Raw genomic sequence first — 23414 nt, 5'->3', positions numbered from 1 at the left:
GGCCTGTATGCCTAGATTTGAAAGATAAGCAGGTGTTAACTAGGGGTTGAGGAGGGCATGGGCTAGGAGCATACCAGGAAGAGGGAAAGGCCAGTACAAAGGCCCTGAGGCAGGGAGGAACAAGGGAAGTTTGAGGAACTGAAAAGCCACTAGCAGAGCTAGAATGCACAGCAGTGTGGGATGTGGTGGTGGGGTAGGCACAAGAAGGAATGGGAAGGATTGATAGGTGGGGCACAGATCTTGCAAGTCCTAGAGGCCAAACGAGGAATTTGGGCCTTCATGGAAAATAACTGAAGGATTTTAAACAGAAAGTTCCGTAGTAATTTTGCCCCCTTTGCATGGATCTCTAGTTACAACATGAACAACAATAGACCAATTAGCAGCCCTGTACTTGTCCAGGGTAAGGGATGACAGTGGCTGGATTCAGAGGCCGCAGAAATATACAAAGATATGAATAAATAACATGGGTTTGCAGAGAGTGAATCAGCCATCTCCCCCATGCTTGATGGCTCTACTGCTGAACTCCCTCATTCACTTAATAAATGCTTGATGCCCAGGTTAATCCCAGCTCAGGCCCTAAACCTGTCTGGGCTCAGGGATCCTCATCCCTAAAACGATAAAACTTGACATCCGGGGTCAAGGCCTAAGAGAGGCAGGGCTCAGCTAGTGTGGGGGACAGCTGCACGGTCGGTTCTTCCGAAAAGAACCTCTCTGCTCGGCCCCTACCACCAGAACCGTTTCCTAGCTTGGCGAAGTCCTCTCGAGTCAGGAACTCCATTCCCCGCTCCCGTCGTTGGCTCGAACTTCTGTCCCCTGCCTGAACCAGTGCGTGCTTCCCAAACTTGCCCTCCAAGAAAGCAAAGGGGTTAAGTTTCCAACTCCACTTAGGGAGTTCCCAATACCATGTTGGAACCCATCTGACCGAGAGGCAGTTGGGAACGGCTCCAGCCCCTCCTCAGTCTCCCAAATCCCTCGGGGGCTCCCCAACCCCTGAAGCACAGGCACAGCGAAAAAGCCGATGGAAGCGGAACGCCCTCCCGCAGCTCCACAGTGGGCTGAGCAGGAGGGCGGAGCGGACTTCTGTGATGTCACATGACCACGCCCCTCTGAGAGGACGCTGCGCCTGCGCTAGAACGGCTGCCTCGCTCCCGGAAGTGGAGGGTCTACACGCAGAGCGCCGCTGGGTCTGGGTGCCCGGAGGCAGAAGCACTCTCGGAGCTTCCCCGTCGGTCCCCGACCGCCATGTCGTCTTTCGACACCAACCCCTTCGCGGACCCAGTGGACGTAAACCCCTTCCAGGTAGAGCCCTCATCTTACAGCGCTGTCTAGTGCCGAAGGCCGCCGCCCGGGCCTCTTCGCCACAGCCGGGAGACGTGGCGTAGGAGGGACGGGCCGTCTGCCCAATGGGAGAGGGGGCTTTGAGGGATGGCCTATCGTAGCGTCTGGGGGGCGGGACTAGCAGCAGGTGGACTAGCGGAGGGGGCGGGGTGCTGTACTCTGGGAAGAGGTGGGACTGTCTAGCTCCCGGGACGTAGCCCCTCTAACTGGACACTGCTGGGGAAGGGGACTGGCGCAGACACGATCAGGGAGACCCCCAGCTTCAGGGAGAGAAGGGACTTCACCTGAGGGGGATGTGTGGCTACCATGTCCCGCAGTCTTGGAGAGACACCAGCCTTGAGTCACTTTAGGAGAGGGGGTGACAGCAACATAATGAGGAGGTGGAACCCTCTAGTGGGATGGAGAAATGTGAGAAAATCCCAAGAACACGACCCCCCCCAACATACACACAGCCAACTAGTCTATAAGGTATAGGAGAGCCCCTGAGATTTGTCAGGAAAGGAAGGCTGGTAACCCAAGCTGAAATACGGCCTTGATAACAATTTTACACCTTGGCCATGGATCTAGTTTGGACTGGGTTTTGGCTATATGAGAGCGCAGGTTAGGGAGGGAGGAGAGGGTCTTGAAGTGCAATGAATGTTGGTCTGATGGCCCTCTGTATGGTGGCAGGGTAGTTGAGATGCACTGACCTATGAGCTGGCCTCACCTTTTGAACAATAGACCGAGGAAGAAAGAGACTTCCTATTTAAAGCCAAAACTCTTCCGCCTTTGAGCTAAGAGCACAAGGCTATTCTTTTCCATGATGAAGGATTGGGACTCCTGTTAGCTCCACAGTTCCTATGCCTCTTGTTTCATGTCTGCTCAAAACCAGTTCTAGGGAAGCTTGCTTGTGCTGACTGGTGATTTATGAGCCCTGAGCTTTCTGCTTTGTCAGGATGTCACCAGGCACATGAACTCATCCTGCTTGTACTTTATTTTGGTCACTGGCAACTGTAAGTTTCCTGCAGGTGTAGGGGAAGTTCTTGGAGGGGTCCTTCCTGCAACTCACAGCATGAGCTTTCCCACCTTGAATCCCTTCAGGAGTTAGAACAAACAAAGGAGACTAGAATGAATGTCTGAGAGTAAAAACTTTTTGTCTCTTTCTTGGTCTCAAGGTGACTTAGCCACTGGGAGCCCTCAAGGCAAATTTTGATAGCTTTGTAACCTCAGGGAATTCCTAACATTCCTCATGTAGCTTAATGCTTCTTTACAGAACTATTTGGAGGACTTTATCTCTTATGTAATGCAGTCATCTCTATTTCAGTAAAGAAAGAACATTTGCATTTTTTTTCTTCTGCCAGTGTCTTCAGGTAACTGTTTTGCTTTAGTTATAAAACTGCTGTATGTTACTGGAGTTTGAGTTTTAGTAAGGATCTAGTAGCCTTTTGGTATGTGTGCTGTGTAATGATGTGCCTTTTTCTTTCTTCCTTTTTTTTTTTTTTTTGTCCTCTCAGAATCAGAAATAAAATGTCTGCTGCCATCTGACAGAGGCAGTCAGCTGTCCAAAGATGCAGAGAGCTTGTCTTCAGTGCTAGCAGTGGGACAAATAGTTGGCCTAAATTCTGCCCTGTATAAATAGCAGCTTGAAAGTCTTAAACCGTATCTCCAACCCCAGAAATGATTGTGCAAACTGTGGTAGAAGTAACTTCTGCATTCAAGCAAGACAGTCTGTCCATCAGGCAGCCCCAGGATATGGCAGGACAGGAAGCAACTGTGGTCCTGTAAAGAGCAACATCTGGAGGGGAAGCCTGTGTGGGAAGAAGAGAGCTGGCTGGCTGCGATTCTGCTCCTCCTGCCCTGGGCTGGGTTTTCCCTCTTGGCGCACAGCTGTGTGGGGAGAAGGAGATTAGGGTGTGAGGCCCCAGATCTCCTTCTCCTGGAAAGCTGCCCTCCCTCTCCTTGTGATGGTAGTGTCTGCTTCCCTGACGGCCAGAGCTGGGACATTGGGAGGGTGTAGCCCTTGGGTGACTGGGTGTGAACCCAGCTTCATTTACCTAGGGTGTTGGCACAGAGCTCAGGAGAGAGCAGGTGGAGAGGAGATAGGCTCAGAAACTGTCACACCTAGCCGGCCCTCAGAGCAGAGCCTTTTTGTTTTCCTCCATGGTGGTTTACAAAAATGTACTTAGTGTTTGGAGTCCATGGTTGACTTTTAGAGCTGGGACAGCCTCAGAAATCTCTTCTAACCCTTTAGTTTAGAGATGAGGAAACCAAGAACCCAGGGAGGATGGGACATACCAGAGTCACCAGCTAATTTGAAGCAGGAAGGGACTCAGATCCAGGTCTCATTCTCAGGACAGTGCTGTTTTAAAAGTTTTAAACTGCCTTGGTGTTACTTAGTCCAACAAATTAATATTAGGTAAGCTTTTTTGTTGTTGTTCAGTGGGTGGGGCTGGAATAATATGGATTGTATTGTGCTATTTTAAGATGGTACTTTAATGCATCATGTGTTCTGAGTAATACCAGTCCTGAAAGGTGCTCAGGGTTCTGTGGTCCAGTACGTTTAGGAATCATTTTTCTTGAAACTTGACCAGGCTTTTTAGTTTGTTAAAGGCTCCAAGAAATCCTACAATAAAGATATTTGCTCAACTTTGTTTGACCCAGCCTTTCTCAGAGTTATTCAGCCACGGAATCCTTTTTCTGCTAACTCTTGTAATATCCCCTGAAGCTCCTGGTGCGCCTTTAAGCTGACTTCCTTATAAATGTTCTTTAGGTATACCCTACTCTCATCCACACCCCAAACTGTGGGCATAGGTTTTTATGATCCCCTCCTTGTGTATAGTTACAGTGGGATTATTAGAAAACTTCCTGCACAGTAACACTGTGAGTGGAAAATTGTCACAAGAGTGCAGAAGAGGTTTTACCAAACTCCTAGGAGGAAGCAGGAAACTGCAAGCCAAGTGTGGCTGATTTCCCAACCTCCACTGGCACTGCCTAATCCCTCTGTGAATTATGGCACATCTGCTTTGTACCATCTGGGTATGCAGGTCCTTCTTTCCAGCATGTCTGTTGCCAAAATTTTCTCAGAAAGTCTTGGGTGATGAAGAGGTTGAGGGCTACAGGTAGGCATTGTACTCCCCGTTTTCTTTTTCAGCAGTCCACTAACAAGCAGCTCACCCAGGCAAATGCCTGGGCTGCTTTCCTACTTGGCGTATCTGCCAGGTTACCCCAGGCAGTTCGCATTGATCTCAAGGAGGGGGAGTGGACTAGCTGGTGGTGCTGAACAGAGAAAGCCTTTCAGCGTTCATGAGTTGCCAAATCACACCATATCACTTTCACACGTTGCCTCCTTGCAGTTAAAAGATAATCTCAGTGGTGTGGCTGCTTCCAAGGATTTAAAACGTTTCTCTCCTGTGGGAGGAGAAAGTGGTGGCAGAAACGTGATTTGGGTGTGAACAGAGTTACATGAAGTTCCCTGCACAGACACTGAGGGCTTTGTCACTTCCCAGAGAGGGTGGGCTCCAGCTTGACTGTACCTTTGGGAATTCTCAAAACCACCAGTTAGACCTGGTAGAACTTTCCTGTGGAACAGGAGCATTGTCTCGAGAAATTTGAAAATGGCAAGGTTCATGTAGTTTAACTGTCCCCAGACAGCTGCCCAGATGGGGGTGGGGGGGTGAGGGCAGTGTCCCTGACTTTATGGTTGGTGCCTGGAGCCAGGCTGGGTGTTCGAAAGCACTTGGCCAGAGACACAGCTGAACTTTGACCCTACACTATTAAGTTTTCTTTGGAGCCACTTGGTGTAGGATGATCCTGGGTTCAGAGAAATGGTAATATTTAACCAGGACAAACAAGGGGTACCTGCTGCTGCTTCAAGAAAAGAGTGCCATGCACATTAATTAGCAAGGTGTGACCCGTCCAGCAGTGCTCCTTTGAGATGCTGACATGTTTTTGCACATCACTGAGCCACTGCTGCTCCAAGATCCTGTGCAGGTGACCAAGATAAATGGGCACATGGCCTGTCAGAGCTTGTAATCTGGCAGGAGAGCTAAGAAATGCTCGCTGTTCATGACAGCATGCCGTGGTGCGTAAAGGGCAGTCAAAACTTGCCAAAAGGATCTGTGAGGGATCTGAGGAGGAACGAGGCAGAGTCCCGTGGTAGGAAGGGCTTGAGCTGAGAGCAGAAAGCCTGGCATATGGCAAGAGAGGGTATCTCAGGTGAAGGAGCGCCAAGAACTTCAAGTCGCTTCCACGCACTGTCACCCCCGCAGTCCCAGGCGCCTCCTCACTCTTGGATCCTGTGGTCTCTCTGGGAGCCATGGGCCCACGATATGCCTGCTGCTTGTGATGCGCAAGCTCATTTGGCCAGTCTCTCTTGAAATTCTCTCTGTCCTTGGCCTCTTTACACTGGTAACTCTCACCTCCTTCCGCCTGTTTTCTCTTCCTGTCTCATACCTTTAAAGGTGTCCTGGAGTTCTGTCCTTGACTTTGTTCTCGCTGTATACCTTTCCAAGTAAGTCTTTCCACTTTTATGGCTTCAGAATAGCATCTGCATACCAGCGGTCCCAGATCTAGAACTCTAGCCCTCACCATTCTCCTGAGCTTCAGACCAGTACTTCCAACTCTCACCTGGACATTTTTACCCATTCTACCCAGATGCATTTTTAAAAATTAATTAATTAATTAATTTATTTTATTTATTTTTTGTCTGTGTTGGGTCTTTGTTTTTGCGTGCTGGCTTTCTCTAGTTGCGGTGAGCAGGGACTACTCTTCATTGCAGTGCGTGGGCTTCTTGTTGCGGTGGCTTCTAGGTGCGCGGGCTTCAGTATTTGTGGCACGTGGGCTCAGTAGTTGTGGCGCATGGGCTTAGTTGCTCCGCAGCATGTGGGATCTTCCCGGACCAGGGCTCAAACCCGTGTCCCCTGCATTGGCAGGTGGATTCTTAACCACTGCGCCACCAGGGAAGTCCCGAGATACATTTTACACGTCTCTCCAGTGTGACTCAGTACCTTCTCAGATCCTCTCCCCACTCCCACACACCTGCTCCTGAAAATCCTGTTCCTTTTCTCCCGTGACCGCCTTGTTCAGTGGCCGCCTCCCCTCCCCTCCCCTCCCCTCCCCTCCCCTCCCCTCCCCTCCCCTCCCCTCCCCTCCCCCTCCCCTCCCCTCCCCTCCCCTCCCCTCCCCTCCCCTCCCCTCCCCTCCCCTCCCCCTCCCCTCCCCTCCCCTCCCCCTCCCCCTCCCCTCCCCTCCCCTCCCCCTCCCCTCCCCTCCCCTCCCCTCCCCTCCCCTCCCCTCCCCTCCCCTCCCCCTCCCCTCCCCTCCCCTCCCCTCCCCTCCCCCTCCCCTCCCCTCCCCTCCCCTCCCCCTCCCCTCCCCCTCCCCTCCCCTCCCCTCCCCTCCCCTCCCCCTCCCCTCCCCTCCCCTCCCCTCCCCCTCCCCCTCCCCTCCCCTCCCCTCCCCCTCCCCTCCCCTCCCCTCCCCTCCCCTCCCCTCCCCTCCCCTCCCCCTCCCCTCCCCTCCCCTCCCCTCCCCCTCCCCTCCCCCTCCCCTCCCCTCCCCTCCCCTCCCCCTCCCCTCCCCTCCCCTCCCCTCCCCTCCCCTCCCCTCCCCTCCCCTCCCCCTCCCCTCCCCTCCCCTCCCCTCCCCTCCCCCTCCCCTCCCCTCTCCCTCCCCTCCCCCTCCCCTCTCCCTCCCCTCCCCCTCCCCTCCCCTCCCCTCCTCTCCCCTCCCCTCCCCTCCTCTCCCCATCTTGTCTTGTCCTGCAGTAACTCCATACCTCGACCATCCCAGGGAGTGGCTGAGCCTGTGCCACCTACCTGAGAAGGGTCTCTGGAGCCTGTACCCTCTTCTCCATCTCCAGAGTCATCCCTTAGTTCAGGCCTTATTATCACCCACGTGGATTCTTGTGTCCCAGCCAGTCTTCCCACCATCCTCCTTCCCTACACATCACACTCTCCTCACTGCTGGCAGAGGTGATCACTGCTCACAATCTCTAGTTGTCCACGTTGCCCACAGGGTGAAGTCTGAACTCCTGCAGTATGGCCTGACCTCTTCTGCAGGCTGGGTCCCTGGTGCTCCTCTCTGTATATACGCACTTCGCCCCACTGCCTCCAGAATCTTCTCCCTGAACACACGCAAGCTCTTTTTAAAGATGCTGTGTCTTTGCAAATGCTGTTCTTCTCTTCCTCTTTAGTGCTTGCTAAATTTCTTTCCTCTTTCAAGATCCAGTTCAGATGCCACCTCAGTGAAGCCTTCCCTGAGTCTCCAGACAGCTTCCTCACTCCCTCCTCTGCGAGCCTATTGCACTTGCCCGCACCTTGTTCAGCACTGATAACGTGCTGTCACTTCTTGCCCTGGCTTCTGTTGTGTTCTCTGTGCTATTTGCTTCTTGGGGGCAGGAACCAAGGCTTTTTCTTTGTGCCCTTGCCCTGTGCTGGTGTGGAATGGTTTGTGTAGGGAGTAAACAGACAGAGGTGGAAGGAGATGGCGGGGGCTCCGTTTGATTGAGGACAGGCTGTGCCGAGAGGAGAGCTGGTGCCAGGTCAGGGAGGGCCTCAACGCCAGGCCGGGGACTTAGACTCACTTTTTTGGGTGCTTCTGTACATCACTGCTGTGGCAGGGAGGGAGGCCCCAAGGTGCATGTTGCTTATTTGGTGGGTTCTCAGGCTCTCTTTTTAAAAATAAGTGTGTACGTGGTGTACGTGTGTGTTTAACATAAACATAACATAATCACATTATAGAAAATTGGTAAAACAAAGTAAATCATCCATATTTCTACCAGTCTTTTATAACCGTTGTTATTTTGATGTATTTTCTATATGAGTACTTCTGACAGAATTGTCATTTGATATTCATATAACCAAGCCTTTTCTCTATTGCTGCCCTGTGTTCATAGCTGTGATTTTTAGTGTCTGTTTAGGCCATTGAGGGGATGTGCACCAAAATGTACTTGTGCTCGCTGTCACTGGATATTTAAGTCGTTCCCTGCTTTTTTTCCCCTGTTGTAAATACTGGTGCAATGAATACATTTGCAGCTACAGATTTTTACGTATTTTCCTCATGTTTCCTTTGGATGGCTTCTCAGGCTCTGGCTCAGAGAGTACCAAGGTTAACTGTGGCTCTTTGTACACCTGGGACCCAGCCAGCCGATCTGGCGATGACTGCCCCTTCTTGTTCTATGACACACAGCCTTGTCGCTAACGCAAATAGGACTTCACAGAGGTTCCAAAGTATTGGTGACTCTCTGCCTCCCAGAGAAAGTGGCCGAGTTTCTTTTAGTCCATGAGGTATTTATTTAATGTATTTATTTGGAGCCTGAAATAAATCTCACATTGGGAGCCTGGGTGGAGTGTAGGGTGGGAAAGCAAGGAAGAGTCACAGTAAACTCGAGCACAGCCAGGACCTGGGAGACGCATGGAAAGGGGTTGCCAAACTAGTGAAAGCAAGTGTGTTTTTCAAGGCCCTTGCCCGGCAGAGTTGCAGCCTAGCTGTGCTGCGTCTTTTTCTCAGTCCCTCACACCCCAGCTCCACGGAGTGTTCCTTTGCCCTGCAGCTGTGGTGGCCTGAGCTTTCTGACTGGGCCTTTGCTCCCCTTCCTCCCCTCCTCTTGGAACTGTGCCTTTCTCCAAGCCTGCCTGGGCCTCCTCTCCCCTCCCCTCCCCTCCCCTCCCCTCCCCTCCTGTTTTTACTCCCGTGCTGTGTGCACGTGTCTCAGCTACCAGATTTTGGTCTCCAGAAGGGCAATAGCCGCGTCCTTTTCCTCTTGATGTGTCCCTCACACTGTTTGTGACTGCTTGCTGAGTGAAAAGAACTGAGATCAGGAGCATTCTGTTTGTTATAAATTCAGTAAAGGGCATTAACCAGTTTGAGTCCTTTGGGCACTGAGGGAGTGTCAGGTTACTTCTTTGTAGTTGAAACTTAGCTCTCACCATGCTTTTAAATAACTACTTGACCCACTTGTGAGCCAGCTGATGCTGGGTGAGTGGGAAGGAAGGTTGCTGCTGTTGACTTCTTACTTGTGACTTGGAGTAAAATCTGAGGGTCCTCATTCAGGCCAGTCAGTGTGGTCCTTACTTGCAAGATTCTCTGCCTGTGTCCTACCAGGGGTGTTCGCCAGGAAAGACTGCTCTGAAGTCTGGGAATAAAGAGCCGAGCAGAAGCAGTCGTCCCAGTCACTCACGGTGCCCTTGTCAGCATCCCTCGACCCCACGTTGACTGAACACCTTCCGTTGGTCAGCCCCCAAGCCAGGCTTTGGGGACGCACTGCCCACTCAGGTTTACCACTTGTGTCTTTGGAGACAGACAGACTTGGATTCAAAATTGGGCTCAGAGACTTCCCTGGTGGCGCAGTAGTTAAGAATCCGCCTGCCAATGCAGGGGACACGGGTTCGAGCCCTGGTCTGGGAAGATCCCACATGCCGCGGAGCAACTAAGCCTGTGTGCCACAACTACTGAGCCTGCGCTCTAGAGCCCTTGAGTCACAACTACTGAATCGCGCCCCTAGAGCCCGTGCTCCACAACAAGAGAAGCCACTGCAATGAGAAGCCTGTGCACCACAACAAAGAGTAGCCCCCGCTCGCCACAACTAGAGAAAGCCCCAACGCGACCATAACTAACTAACTAACTAACAAAAACAAAATCTGGCTCAGCCACTACAGTCCCTGAGGTCTTGGATGAGCTACTTCCCCTCTCTGAGCTGGGAACTTCCCCTCACAACAGGATGGTTGTGAGGTTGAATGAGGAGGTGCGTTGTAGCTTTTCTCAGCCAGTGCTGCTCAGCTGGGCTGTGGAACACAGAAGCTGAGTGGAGCTAGTGTTTTCTCCATTCTCCCATGGATAGAACATAACCAGGACTGTTCTAGATGTGCAGGAGAGAAGTCAAGTCACTGCAGACAGTGGATGCCATGGGGCAGTGGGGCTTAATTCTGTCGAGGAACCAGGTTGAAAAAGAACCTGGTAGAACCTTCTTTTCTGGTGGCTTGACACAGTGGCCAGTTCTGGGATGACTAGAATTCCACAGTAGCATCACTGTGTGATGAGCCTGGCACATGGTAGACACTCAGTAAATGTCTGCTCCCTTGGCTGTCCCTCTTCTTCCCTCCCTCTCTCACCAGGCCTCAGCCTCTCTTGAAGCCATATACATCTTTCAGAAAGAGCCTAGGTCTCCTCAGGTGGAAAGTACCCATGTCTCCCAGAGTGTTCCAGGCTCCTTTTCCCAGGCAAGGTGACTCTGGGCCCCAGGGCTGCTGCTGTGATGCAAGTGGCCCTCCCCTTCTGTGTGCCCTAGCATTTGGGCAGTAGCTCCTGGAGAAAGCAGAGGAGGGCCTGCAGCATCTAGCACTTATTCTCAGACATTACCTGAGCTTCTGCTTGCATCAGGCTCTCTTCACCAAGCACTGGGGAGCCAGAAATATGAACTAGATCCAGAAACACCTGGTTACAGAGTTTATAGCCTGCTAGAGGAGACAGGATTTGTTTGTGGTGAGCCTGGTGAGGGTCCAGGGCCGATTTTTTTAAGATTTTAGAGAAAGGAGGAGGGGTCACTATGGATAGGGTAGTCAGTCCCCCTGCCTCCCAGAATCCTCTTCTGGCTGACCTTGGTAAAGGAAATGACATCTCTTCATGGCTCTGGAGGCTGCCTATTAAACATGCGTACCACAGCCAGGCGTGTACGCTGGCTCCTGAAACTGCTGCCAGAGCTGCCCTGCTGTCCTTGTCCTGTAGTGACAGACTCAAGCTCCTTGGACAGTGGATCTGATTTCAGTGACTTCAGCTCACTTTCTCTGCTGTGGCTTGATGTCTGTAGAGTCTGAAAGGGGAACAGATACTGAGCCCCAGATCTTTCATGCAGGAAGGCAGCTCAGTAATTCTGGGATAAATCTGCTAGATGTTCAGCCAACAACCTCAAGGCCAGTTCGCCAACTTCAGGTGGCCTCTCAGGCCTCACCTTGTCACTTTGTCCAAGTTGCAGGAGCCACCAGGCAGGGATGGTGTCCAGCAGAAAGGACACAGCCACACTGCCTCTTTGCAGAGGAGACTGGGTGAGGTGCAGAGGACAAGGACCATCCAGAGATGGGAAGTGAGTTGGGGCTGGGCTAGGCCCTGGGGCCCTGCAGACACAGTCTCACCTTCTAGGAGCTGACGGCCTTGGTAGGAAGTTAGTGTGTGTGAAAAAGGTATGTTCGGTGCTGACCCGTGGCTCTATAAATGTTCAGAATAGCGAGCCAGCTCCCATTTTGAGACCTAGGACAAGTACTGCACTGTGGCGAATATCCGTTTCCACATCTAAAAATTGAGGGGTGGTTTTCTGAGGGTCTGTCTGTTGTTAATGTTGTGTTTAAGAATCCAATCTATGGAGGCTTCCTGCTGGAGGGGAAGCTGGGCATGAAGGACTGGAGCATCCGGACCAGTAGTGAGGGACTAGGGGTGAGGTGTACAGACAGGGGAGCCTAGGTGAGGCCTTATAACGGGGACCTTGGCAGAGTCTGGTGGCAGCTGTTTCCCTCAGAGGCATCTCTGTCCAGTTGGACCTGAGCCCCATGCTATTTTGTATGGGGAAGGGGAGGGAGTGTACAGGAGCTCTGTTGGGTGAGGGGCAGGATGAAGACAGCCCAGCCTCAGGCCAGCACAGAAGCTGCTCTGGTGGAGAGGGTGGCGGAGATCCCTGCGTGAGGCCCTCAGCATGAAGGGTTGGCCTCGGCAGAGATCAGATGGGAAAGGGAAGATTGAAAACTCGGGAAAAGGCTGTGTTCTGAGGACATTTTTGCATTTTCTGAAAAGAATCTGGAAAAAAAAAAAAAAACCAAAACAATTTCTTGGCTTTTCATCTGCGTCCTTCATATCTGTATTCCTAGCAAGTGTGCATGATTTAATAAAATTAGCACTGGCAGCCAGCAGCATGTTTTTGTTCCAGAATCTTAAACTGTCCTTTAAAAAATAAGAGGAATAAATGTTTTCTGTAAAATAATAAATAAAACAGTACAGAGAGGTTAGAAAGTGAAAAGTACATATCCATCCACACCACCTCACTACCTCACTTACCCGCCTCCCCCACCTGCTTCCCCTCCAAAAAAAAAAAACAAACCCTCCCTGGAGGTAAATACTATAAACCATTTTAAATTTCTTTGTTTTCTTTGTTTTTTTTTTTTTTTTTTTTTTTGGCTGTGCTGTGTGGCTTGTGGGATCTTAGTTCCCCGATCTTAGTTCACTGGCTTGAACCCGGGCCCCGGCAGTGAAAGCGCCAAGTCCCAACCACTGGAGTGCCAGGGAATTCCCTAACCGTTTTGAATTTCTAAAGGGCACTAATAGGAACTTGTGTGGTGTCTATTCCCATGCCTCAGAGTGTAGACCTTGCTCTGGGTCTCTTCCGGGAAGTCATCTGGGCTGAACCGCTCCTTTTCCAGAAAGGGAAAAGCGATTGCAGCTGTGATGTGGCAGAGGCTGGGCACAGGAGCCTTCGGGAGAGGCTTTCCAGGGCACTAGGAAGGGCCATCAGCAGCCTTACTTCAGCCAGGTGTCCCTGGGAGGGGCCAAAAGATGGTGATCTCCCTCTGCCTCACCAAGGTTCTCCCTTTTCCCTAGCGTCTAATGGCTCTTTTTCACCTTCTCAGGATCCCTCTGTGACCCAGCTGACCAGTACGCCACAAGGAGGCCTGGCTGAATTCAACCCCTTCTCCGAGGTTGGTGAGCATGCCCTCTTTCTGAGTCCCTGGGTCCTCTGGGTGGTGCTGGCGTCTCTGGGGTAAGGAGACTTGGCAGAGACAGAGACAGAATAGCTGCAATCCTCAAAGGGACAGTCCTAATGTGAACTCAGGGGGGTGGGGTAAGGATGAGGAACTCATCCATTCTCCCCCTGGGGTCCGTGATCTGGGCCCCTCCCAGAACAGGGCCAGGCGATGCTGGGGAGCTCTGGATCCAGCAAGGGTCTGGGTTAGGCATCACATCGTCCAGAGCCTGAGGCTCGTTGGCCAAGAAGCTGCAGAAGGAGGCCCAGGGAAGGCCCAGAGGGAGTGCCCCTCACAGGCAGGGGCATATCACTCACCCTGCTGTGGGTTTGTCCCCACATGGCCAACTAGTGGAGGCCCACTCACCTCCGTCCTCTGATCTGCCCCGTGCAGACAAATGCGGCGACAACGGTTCCTGTCACACAGCACCCCGGGCCCTCGCAGCCGGCAGTTCTCCAGCCCTCAGTGGAGCCAACACAGCCAACCCCCCAGGTACTGTTGACAGGATCCCTGTGACCGCTCCTTTCCAGAAAGGGACACACCCAGACCAGTAGCTGAGCCCTGAGATTGAGGGGTGGGCAGAGGGCTTTCATCCCTGGCTTCCTTTCAGGGCCCTTTGGATCATCTCTTGGAAGTTGGTCACTTGCAGATGGAGAGTCTGCTCTGCCAACCTATATCGTCTCCCAATATCCTCTCCCCCACCCTACTTCCACCACCCAAAATAAGCTCTACTCACCAGGCCAGGGTCCTTGGTGTCAGAGAGAGCATTTGATCCTGTTGTGCCATTCCACATCCTCCTTGGGCCTTTGGTTTGTTCTCTCTTACACAGGGCCCAGAATCTCTCTTCTCTCCCTCCCTTCCTCTCTCTCTCTCCTCCTCCTTTTTTTTTTTTAACCTCATTTATTCCCGCCCACCTTCCTGTTTTCCTTTGTCCCTTCACCAAATACTGTGAATCTTTCTGCTTTGTGCCCGACACTCCCCTCCATGCCTCACTGCCCTACCCCACGCTCCTCACTGCCCCCGGTGAGTATGGCCCACAGTGGAGTTGTATGTTGCAGCTCCTGCTTAGACAGGCCAGCAAGTTCCTGCCTACCAGATTCCTGGCAGTGAGCGAGTTCTCAGAGAGGCAGATGCTACTAGGAGGAGATAGTATTCTCAGAGACAGCTACATGCGAAACCTTCCGAAGGTAGGCAAAGTATAGATGAGCAAGAGTGAGGGCAAGGCCCCTGGAGCCCGCCCAAGCTGGGCTGTGGACTCTAGCGGGCCCCAGGCTGCCCCTACCGTCTGACTGGACTTGCTCTGAACGTTCTGCCCTGCCTGGGCCCTTGAGCCCCACCCATGGCCCTAGAACCCTGTGGAGGTGAGGCAAGGCTTAGGGGCAGGGGTGACTTTGCTGTTCGGCGGGGTGGTGGGCCGTAGGGACCTGGTCCTACTCAGCTGAAGTTGCAGACTTGGGAGAGGAGGCTAAGCCCCTCCACGTGGTCTCGGGTGGTCAATTCTTCCGCCCCCACTGCTTGAAGTTTACCTCCTGAAGGTAGCCTTAGCTCTTTGGAGAACGCCTTTTGGAGAGAGAGCGCACGCGCGTAGCTACGTATGTACAGGTATGCCTGCCTTGTCATCCTGTGAGATGACCTGTTTGATACCTGCTCCCTAAAGAGGACTGTAGACTTCAGGAGGAACCAGGTCCCAACAGGGGGAGCAGGGCCCTGGGCTGGAACACCAGACCCAAGCCCAGCCGTATTCAGCCTCACGTGTAGTATCCTAGCTGCCTCACTCAGAGGCCGAGCTCTGCCTGGAGAGGGAGAAAGCTTGGACTCTTCATGCCATGAAAGCCAGGCGAGGCAGGGCCACACCTGAAGGGCTGTCCTGGGTTATACTGGGTAACAGTTCAGGTGGACCTCTGGGCAGCTCCTGGGGGTGGGGCGGGGGGTGGTGCCTAAACATAGATCCCCAAGGCTCTGGGTACCCAAGGCTGCGCTCGAGTATCTCCCTTCCCCTCGCACTGCTGGCAGGATTGCACTGTTTCCCCTTCACACACACACACACACACACACACACACACACACACACACTTCAAGTGAGGTTGGGTCTCTGGGTTTCTGGCTGTAGGTTAGTTTCTTGTGAGGTCTTTTTCCCTTTGCCGTTACTCCAGAAATCACTTTAACTGAACTTTGCCTGGACTCCAATATGGGAAATAACCCTAACCCTAACTCAAGCTCAGGGATGAAGGGGAGAGAAGAGCCCTGGTAATGGCTAAGGGGCCAGAGGTGGTATAGAGGTGGTAGGGGGCAGGTCACCTTGGCCTCTCTACTGTGGTCTCAGGTACCCAAGACACCCTGGGGCTAGGACTCTGGGCTCTCCCTGCATGGGGGCAAGGCCCCTCTGACTTCTGCTCATGCTGACACTGTCTCACTGTCTCTTGTGTCTGGCCACCTGCCACCTCCTCTGTTCCCTCCAGGCTGTGGCCTCTGCAGCCCAGGCAAGCCTGCTCCGGCAGCAGGAAGAACTGGACAGGAAAGCAGCTGAGCTGGAACGCAAGGAGCGGGAGCTGCAGAGCACTGTAACCAACTTACACAGTAAGGGAGGCCACCGTGCTTGGCTTAGGGAGTTCCCCAAGCCCTCTTGTTCTGGGGCAGCCTCGGAGCTTTTGCTGAACTCCTGTTCATCTTAGAATGGCATTGGCCTTGGGGAATACCAAGTAAGGTGGAGGTTAGGAGACTTGCCATGTACTCCTAATGGATATAGATTATTTCTACACTCCTTCCCAGCTCTAGAATTCTTAGATAGAGTGGGGACACTGGTCCCAGGATTCCTTACTCATGATGAGGACCCTTTGCGCTTATGGTCTGGTTGTTAATGCAAATAATCACTTAGGCTGTTGAGCTCTGTGTTTCCCAGTACATTTGGGGTCCATTATCTTGGAGTGAGCTCATGGGCATTTGTGTCCCATCACCCTTTTCCCATCCCACTCCGTATCCATAGACCCCGAGCCCCGCCTGCTGGCTCTGCTCTGGGAGCCCTGGTTTGACCCATGAATGAGGCCAGTGTGTGCATTCCGCCAAGCTGCTGCTGAGGCTGGGCTCACGTCCTCACCTCTTTCCACACAGTGAGAGAGAACAACTGGCCGCCCCTGCCTGTGTGGTGCCCTGTCAAGCCCTGCTTCTATCAGGATTTCTCCACCGAGATCCCTGCCGACTACCAGCGGATATGCAAGATGCTCTACTATCTCTGGATGTGTGAGTCCCGTTCCTGCCCCTTTGAGCTCCAGGGTGAAATGGGCTGTGACTCAAGAGCCCTATCTCTGCTCTGGCGGCTCCTCCCTGGCGGGCTCCAGCCTTTCTCAGTGCTGGGCTGGGGGGTGCCTTCTGCCCACATAATTGGCCTTCTACAGTCTGCTGCCTGTCCTAGGAACCTCCCCTCAAGGGCCAGTCCAGACCGTGGATCGGGTAGAGTGGGACTAGCTGGAGGCTTCTGAGTTCCTGCAGAGCTCACTACACTAAAGGACCCTCCTTAGGTGAAGGCCTCCCCTCCCCACAGTCCCCTCAGCTCCTAGGAGTGAGGATAAAAGACTTCCTGTAGCTCCATTGTGGGCTGTGCAGGACCAGGGGAAAGAGTTGCTGAGAGAAAGACTTCATTCCCCAAGGGTCAGCCCTTGGGTCTGCATCTGCCCCTCCACTGCTATTCCTCATATACCTATGCTGTCCCATCGTCTCTTAGGAACTTGGTTTGGTCCCTGGTTTTAAGGTTGCAGAAAACCAGGATTTGGGAACTAACCCCGCCGGTGTACAGACTGAGGTCCTCTAGTATTTCTGCAGCTGCCCTCATAGCCTGGACTTCTTTTCCTCTGCAGGGGGTGGTTTGCCTTGTTGGGGAAGCCTTCAGTCACCTTGGTACAAGCCTCTCTATCTCTCCCCTCTCCTTTCCCAGTGCATTCAGTGACCCTGTTTTTGAACCTGCTTGCCTGCCTGGCCTGGTTCTTAGTCGACACCTCCAAGGGAGTAGACTTTGGCCTCTCGATCTTGTGGTTTGTGATCTTCACCCCCTGTGCCTTCCTTTGTTGGTACCGACCCGTCTACAAGGCTTTTAGGTGAGTGGGGCTGGGGCAAGGGGTGAAGCTGGCATCCCCGGTCGCAGGCCAAGGGCCATAAGCCCTGGGGCCCCATCCTAGTCTTAGAGCAGAATGGATTGGTGGGCAAATTCACTTTCCCATTTCCACCCATAGTGAGAGCAGACAGGAAAGCTGTTTTCCTCAGTTGTACCTGAGGTCTGCTCTGGGCCCTGTCCTTGGACTAGACACAGGAGACCTAGAGAGGAAATCAGGAGCCTTACTTGCCTTCCCCCTGCTCCCAGTTTGTCTGGTTCGGTGGGATTTTAGTCACTGGGAAGAGGGTGTGCTTCTCTGATAGAAGTGGGACTTCTCCGATAGTCAGACAGAGTCTGACAGATTCGGATAAGCTCTCAATGGCTTACCCCTCCATGCTCATTTCTGCTCCTCCCCCACCTCCCCAGTAACTCATGAGCATCGCTGAGTGCCAGTATTTGACCGGTTGACCTAGAGTCGATTCTGTGGACATGAATGAATCCACCTCACAACCCCCTAGGGCTTTAGAACTGTGCCTCAGAGTTGATGCTTTCAGGACAGAGAGCCCAGCAGGCCCCTGGAAGAGGGGGCGGGGCAAGTGGCTGAACCCTCCCATGCACTCAGCAGGGTTGCACTCACTGAATATGCACTCTGTATTCTTGCCCTCCAGGACACCGAGATGGAAGTACTCAAAACACCAGTTTTGTCTGATATTCCCTACTCCCCAAATACCTTTTCTTCTGCCCAGGACTACAGTTCTATTATAAAAGATTTATCATCTTTATAACAGGCTTAGATTTTCTTCCCTGTTATAATGCAAATAAGTACTCCAGGAAATGGACTGTTAGGCTGTTTACATTGTCCTTGGGGTGAGCAACTTTATTAGTTCTTTGAGGAAGCAGTCAAGCACTGACCCCTTAAATTGGAAGGCAGTGGAAGGCAAGCCCTTTTTGATCATGGTGGTGAGTGCCTGTGTCCTTATGGACAGTGTGGCTGGCCCGCTGGAGCTCTTTCTACTAGCATCCTACCTCCTGGCTCCTAGCGAGGAAGGTGTCATAGCAAGTGAGGAAGGCTGAGGAATGAGCCCCAAACCCTCTTGTGACTTCTCGTTTCCCCCTCTCTCCACAGGTCTGACAACTCTTTCAGCTTCTTCGTGTTCTTCTTTGTATTCTTTTGTCAAATAGGGATCTACATCATCCAGTTGATCGGCATCCCTAGCTTGGGGGACAGGTGAGAGCTGGGGTAGCACAGAGGGAGTTGTGCCCTGTTTCTCTGCTCCTAGAAAGCCCCCACAGATGACCCATCTTCCACCCTGGCAGGGAGAGGGGACGGTGGGTCAGCTGGGGTCTGCCTTTGTGCCCCCGTCCACTTCTTCACTGGTAACCTACACTCACTGTCTTGCCTTGCTCACCACTTTCTGGGGCATTGTGAGTGGACTTGGCCTGAATCCTTAGGCTACCAGGGCTGTGTCCTGCCCGGGATGGCCTCCTCCTCCTTTTCTCCTGCCATGCCCTCCTAGAGGCTGGTGCTACTCTCATAGGCCCCAGACAAGCCCTGAGGTTTGGGCAGCTGCTGATGGGTGTCCTGGCCTTTGCAAACTGTGAGCTGTGACTTTTTGCAGAGGCCCTGTCATCTCAGGAGATGGAGCCCTTGCCCCTTGTGAATCGGCTCCTTCTGGCTGCTCTCCTTGAGCACAGCTGGCTTGAGTGTCCTGGCTACTGCAGTCTTCAGCTCAGAATTAGTCTCAAAAAGAAAAGCCAATGGCTGATGTTTTCCTTTCTGCTCCAGTGCACAGGGAACATTACAGAAAGGTCAGGCTGGCACTTGGCTGAAAGCCTGAGCCTGGAAGGGCTGTACTATTTTGGTCCCCTCCCTCCAGTGGAGCTGGCAAGTCCAGAGTGGTGGGGAGGGGTGACTCAGCTCGCACGCTGTAAGTGCACGCTGCTCGCACTCAGCAAGTGCACGCTGCCCTCCCCCCACCCCTCTTCCTTCTCACCTTGCTGTTTCTAATCTGGCCCCTTTTCTCTTTGACTGGTGACCCAGTTTCATTACTCATTACCCTAAGTGAGGTCCTGGTAAAAGGCTGTGATTAATAACTGCTGTTTATACCCCGGACTGGGAGCCAGAAGGCTTGAGTTCTGGTCCTGGCTCAGCCACTCACTGCCCTGCCTGGATGAGCTCTGCAGCCTCCAGCCTCCCAGTGCCTTTCTCATCTCACCTCAGAACCCCCCCCCGCATTGGGTGGATATAATCCCCCCTCCCTTTTTTGTTATTGATTGTAAAATACACATGACATAAAATTTATCATTTTATTAACCACTTAAACCATTTTAAAATGTACAATTCAGTGGCATTTAGTACATTCACAGTGTTGTGCAAACATCACCACTGTCTAGTTCCAAAACATTTGCTTCACCCCATAAGGAAACTCCATGCCCATTAAGCAATCACTCCTCATTCCCTCGTTCCCTTGTTCCCTGAGCCCCTGGCAACCACTGAGCTGCTTTCTGTCTCTCTGGATTTGCCTATTCTGAACATCTCATATAAATGGAATCATACAACATGTGGCTTTTTGTGCCTGGCTTCTTTCACTTAGCGTAATGTTTTCAAGGTTCATGTTATTACTTCATTCCATTTTATGGCTAAATAATATTACATTGTTTTTGGAGATACTGCATTTTGTTTATCCATTCATCGCTTGATAAACATTTGGGTTTCCACCTTTTTGCTGTTGTGAATAGTGCTGCTGTGAACATTTGTGTACAGGTTTTTGAGTACCTGTTTTCAGTTCTTTTGGGTATGTATCCTGGGGTGAAATTGCTGGGTCATATGGTAATTCTGTGTGTAATTTATTGAGGAACTGCCAAACTGCTTCCCACAGAGGCTGAACCATTTCACGTTCCCAATAGCAATGTATGAGAGTTCCGGTCCCTCCATATCCTCACCAGCATTTGTTATTTTCCTCTTTTTTTTCCTTTTTTCTATTATAGCCAGTCGAGAAGTGTGGTAATTCATTGTGGTTTTGATTGCTGTTTCCTGAATGATTGTGATGTTGGCCATCTTTTATATGCTTGTTTGGCCATTTGTATATTTTCTTTGGAGAAATGTCTATTCATATCGTTTGCTAATTTAGTAATTGGGTTGTCTATTGTTGAGTTCTTTATATATTCAGCATTGTAGCTGCTTATCAGATATAAATTTTTTTCCTTTCTGTGTGTTGTTTTTCACTCTTGATAGTATCCTTTGATGTACAAAGGTTTTAAATTTGGATGAAATCCAATAGTTTTAGTTATTATTAGGTTTGAGTTAATTTTTGTATGTGGTCAAAGTAGGGTCCCCCGTCATTGTTTTGCATGTGGATATCCAGTTGTCCCTGCACCATTTGTTGAAGAGGCCATTCTTTCCCCATTCAGTGGTCTTGGCATACTTGTCAAAAATCAGTTGACGATTGGGATTTCCCTGGCGGTCCAGTGGTTGGGACTCCACACTTCCTGGGAACTAAGATCCCACATGCCACGTGGCCAAAAAAAAAAAAAAATCAGTTGACGATAATATATAGGTTTGTTTCTGGGCTCTCAATTCTATTCCGTTGATCTATACATCTGTCCTGATGCCAGTACCGTACTGTTTTGATAGCTATAGCTTTGTAGTAAGTTTTAAAATCAGAAAATGTGAGGACATCCCCTTTATAGATGAGGACACTGGGGCTCAGGAAGGAGACATGACTGGCTGGAGGCAGAGGGGCTGTCCCTGGGCCGCAGTGGCAGGAGCTGAGGTGAGAGGATGAATGTAGTGGGTTGGCCAGTGGTCCTCCTTCTCAGAGAGGGGGCCCTCAGGAGTGAGTAGCCAGGCTTTCCATGTCCCCCCTAACCCCCAGAGCAGCAGGAAAAGGCTCTACCCAGGGCTATTCCTGACTGTGAAGACAGCAGCCACATCCTCCCTTCCAGACCTCACATGGCCCAAAGATTCCCAGTGGGCAGTGTGGGGCCTGATGGCCTTCACAGAGGCATGGCCTCTGCAGGGAGATGCCTGGGCGGTGTTCAGCACACAGTGGCCATTTGGAGAAGAGCCCCTCACGGGGAGCTCTGGGGCCCAATCCCACTACACTCCCTACGGCCTCTTCCTCCCTTGCAGTGGTTGGATCGCAGCCCTGTCTATACTGAAGCAAGACTTGGCTGTGTCGATCATCATGATGGTGGTGGCTGGCTTCTTCACCCTCTGTGCCGTGCTCTCACTCTTCCTCCTAAAGCGGGTGAGTGGTGGGTGCTGGGCCAGCTGCAAGCCCAAGGAAGCAGGCACCTCTCTCCTGCCTTCTCCATGGGGGTGTTCACCACTACAGCAGTTGGGCCTCCTGGGTCCTCAAAGGTCCAGCAGCTTCCTCCAAGGTTCTGGGTGGGAGGTCAGGCAGGCTGGGGTTTGTGGTGGCTCCCTTGGGAATATAACCTGGATGACTTGGTTCCTGGTGGCCCACAGGGCGGGGCTTCTCTCACCACAGCCTCTTTCCGCAGGTGCACTCCCTGTACCGCCGGACAGGGGCCAGCTTCCAGCAGGCCCAAGAGGAGTTTTCCCAGGGCATCTTCAGTAACAGGACCTTCCGCAGTGCCGCCTCATCTGCTGCCCGAGGAGCCTTCCAGGGGAATTAGTCCTCCTGACTCTCTTCCTCTGCCCTGGCCTTTTCTCTCACCTGCCTTCTGAGCTGCACTTTCCGTGGGTGCCTTAAGCAGTGGCTATGCCCAGCACAGACCTGGGGAGGGTCTTGCCCGTGGCTCTTCCTCCTTCCTCAGCAACCAGCTCTCCCTTCCACCCGAGGAAAGTGGCGGGAGGGACAGGGACTTTTTTACACAAGAGGAAAAAAAACAGCTGTCTTTCCTTCTCTGGTGGTGGTTTGGTAGGATTTTTTTGTCTCTCTGGAAGCAGCGGGACTGAAGTTCTCTTCTCCCTACACACATACACACACATGTACTCACACACATACAGACACACATGTAAACACTTGGGGTCACTGGCAGCCCTGGGCCCACCCCAGCTGGAGTTTTATTTCTGCTGGAGTCCTGAGATTCCACTCTTTCCCCAACAGGCCTGGCCTGAATCTGGTGTCACAGACCCAGCCTGTGGCTCCCACAGTCCTGTCCTTCTTTCCTGCCCAGGCTGGGGTAGCCTCCTAAGGGCTCCCCTTTAGATGAGCTGCAGTCTGAACTCTGTTCCTCAGATCACTGGAGTGGTCTCCGGGCTTCCAGAGCCTCTAACCTGGTTGCCCCAGCCTCTTTTCCTGCCTCATGTTTCTCACAAACAGTTTCATAGCCCTTTAGGCCCCCTGCACCCTCCCAGTGTGCCCTCTGGGGCCCTTCCCTCTTTAGACTTACTGAACGTGCAATGGGGTTGGTAGGGATTTGCGGATGGAGAGGGATAGAGGACGCCGACCCAAAGTTGTCTTGGCCAGCCTTTGGCTGTCTTCTAGGAAGGTGGGTTTGACTGTTTGCTTGTGGTTTATTTGGTCCTGTCTGTTTTGATTTCTTCTCTTCCGGAGAGATAGCTGCCCTTTCCCTTGGCCTCATATTCTGCCCCCCCCACCCCTGCCCCCCACCATCAGCAATATCTAGCTTGTATGACAGAGGGAGGGCAGGGGGAATCAGTTCAGAACTGCATCCTACAGGCCACCTTTCTGAGGGTTCCAGACTAATCCTCTAGGGTTCTCCCATACTCCCAAGTAGAGTCTAGGTCACCTTCCACTAGTCCTGGGGATTCCCAAGGAGGTGTGTCACTGTGATGGGTGCTTAGGAGTTCATGGTTAAAACCTGTACCCTGTCCTCCAGAGGCGGTAGGAGTCGGTGGGTGGACTGAGGGGACTTCTCAAAAAGCTGGCCAACCTGCTACCCAGAGACAGCCCTCAAGCTGCCAGCTTACACAGCCCCAGAGCCACTGAATGATAATGGCAGTGACCAAGGTTTTGTAAACTCCTTTCTGGTATTTTTTTCTCCGTGTATAAATGTATATGTTATGTCTCAATTTTGTCCTTAAATAAAAACAAGACATTTTCAGACAATACTGGTCCTCATGTCTGCTGGACTTGGGAGGATGGGAGTGGCCCATAGGGTAGGGGCTGAGGCACGCCAGCCATAGGCGAGAGGAGACAGTGAAGACTCTGCGTCTGGCTGCTCTACTCCCTGGCTGGCCCCGTACTGAGATTGCTTGTTGTCTTACATGGTACTTTCTCGTCCCAGTACTTCCACTTTCAGAGCTGCTGGTCTTGGGTCAGACCTGGTCAGACCTCTTTGAACCCCCCCTCCCCGTC

At 52.2% G+C, this 23414-nt stretch overlaps 1 protein-coding gene across 2 annotated transcripts; it reads left to right on the top strand.

Moving 5' to 3' along the window:
* The first annotated feature begins 1108 nt into the window (after positions 1-1108).
* SCAMP2 (secretory carrier membrane protein 2) lies at positions 1109-23165 on the top strand. 2 transcript variants are annotated; one of them, XM_067753720.1, is made up of 10 exons: positions 1109-1299; positions 12927-12995; positions 13434-13532; positions 14099-14227; positions 15500-15617; positions 16149-16277; positions 16969-17128; positions 18251-18352; positions 21257-21374; positions 21631-23165. In XM_067753720.1, the coding sequence occupies exons 1-10, from the start codon at positions 1243-1245 to the stop codon at positions 21763-21765; spliced, it is 1116 nt and encodes a 371-aa protein (XP_067609821.1). In that variant the 5' UTR covers positions 1109-1242; the 3' UTR covers positions 21766-23165. The 2 variants fall into 2 exon arrangements, with proteins under 2 accessions (XP_067609821.1, XP_067609814.1); XM_067753713.1 differs by lacking the exon at positions 14099-14227 and having other exon boundaries at positions 1110-1299.
* Positions 23166-23414: the final 249 nt, after the last annotated feature.

This window comes from Pseudorca crassidens, chromosome 1 (assembly GCF_039906515.1).
Source record: "Pseudorca crassidens isolate mPseCra1 chromosome 1, mPseCra1.hap1, whole genome shotgun sequence".
Classification (NCBI taxonomy): domain Eukaryota; kingdom Metazoa; phylum Chordata; class Mammalia; order Artiodactyla; family Delphinidae; genus Pseudorca; species Pseudorca crassidens.
The sequence above is the reverse complement of the archived record's forward strand: the minus strand, read 5'-3'. Positions and strand labels throughout refer to the sequence as shown.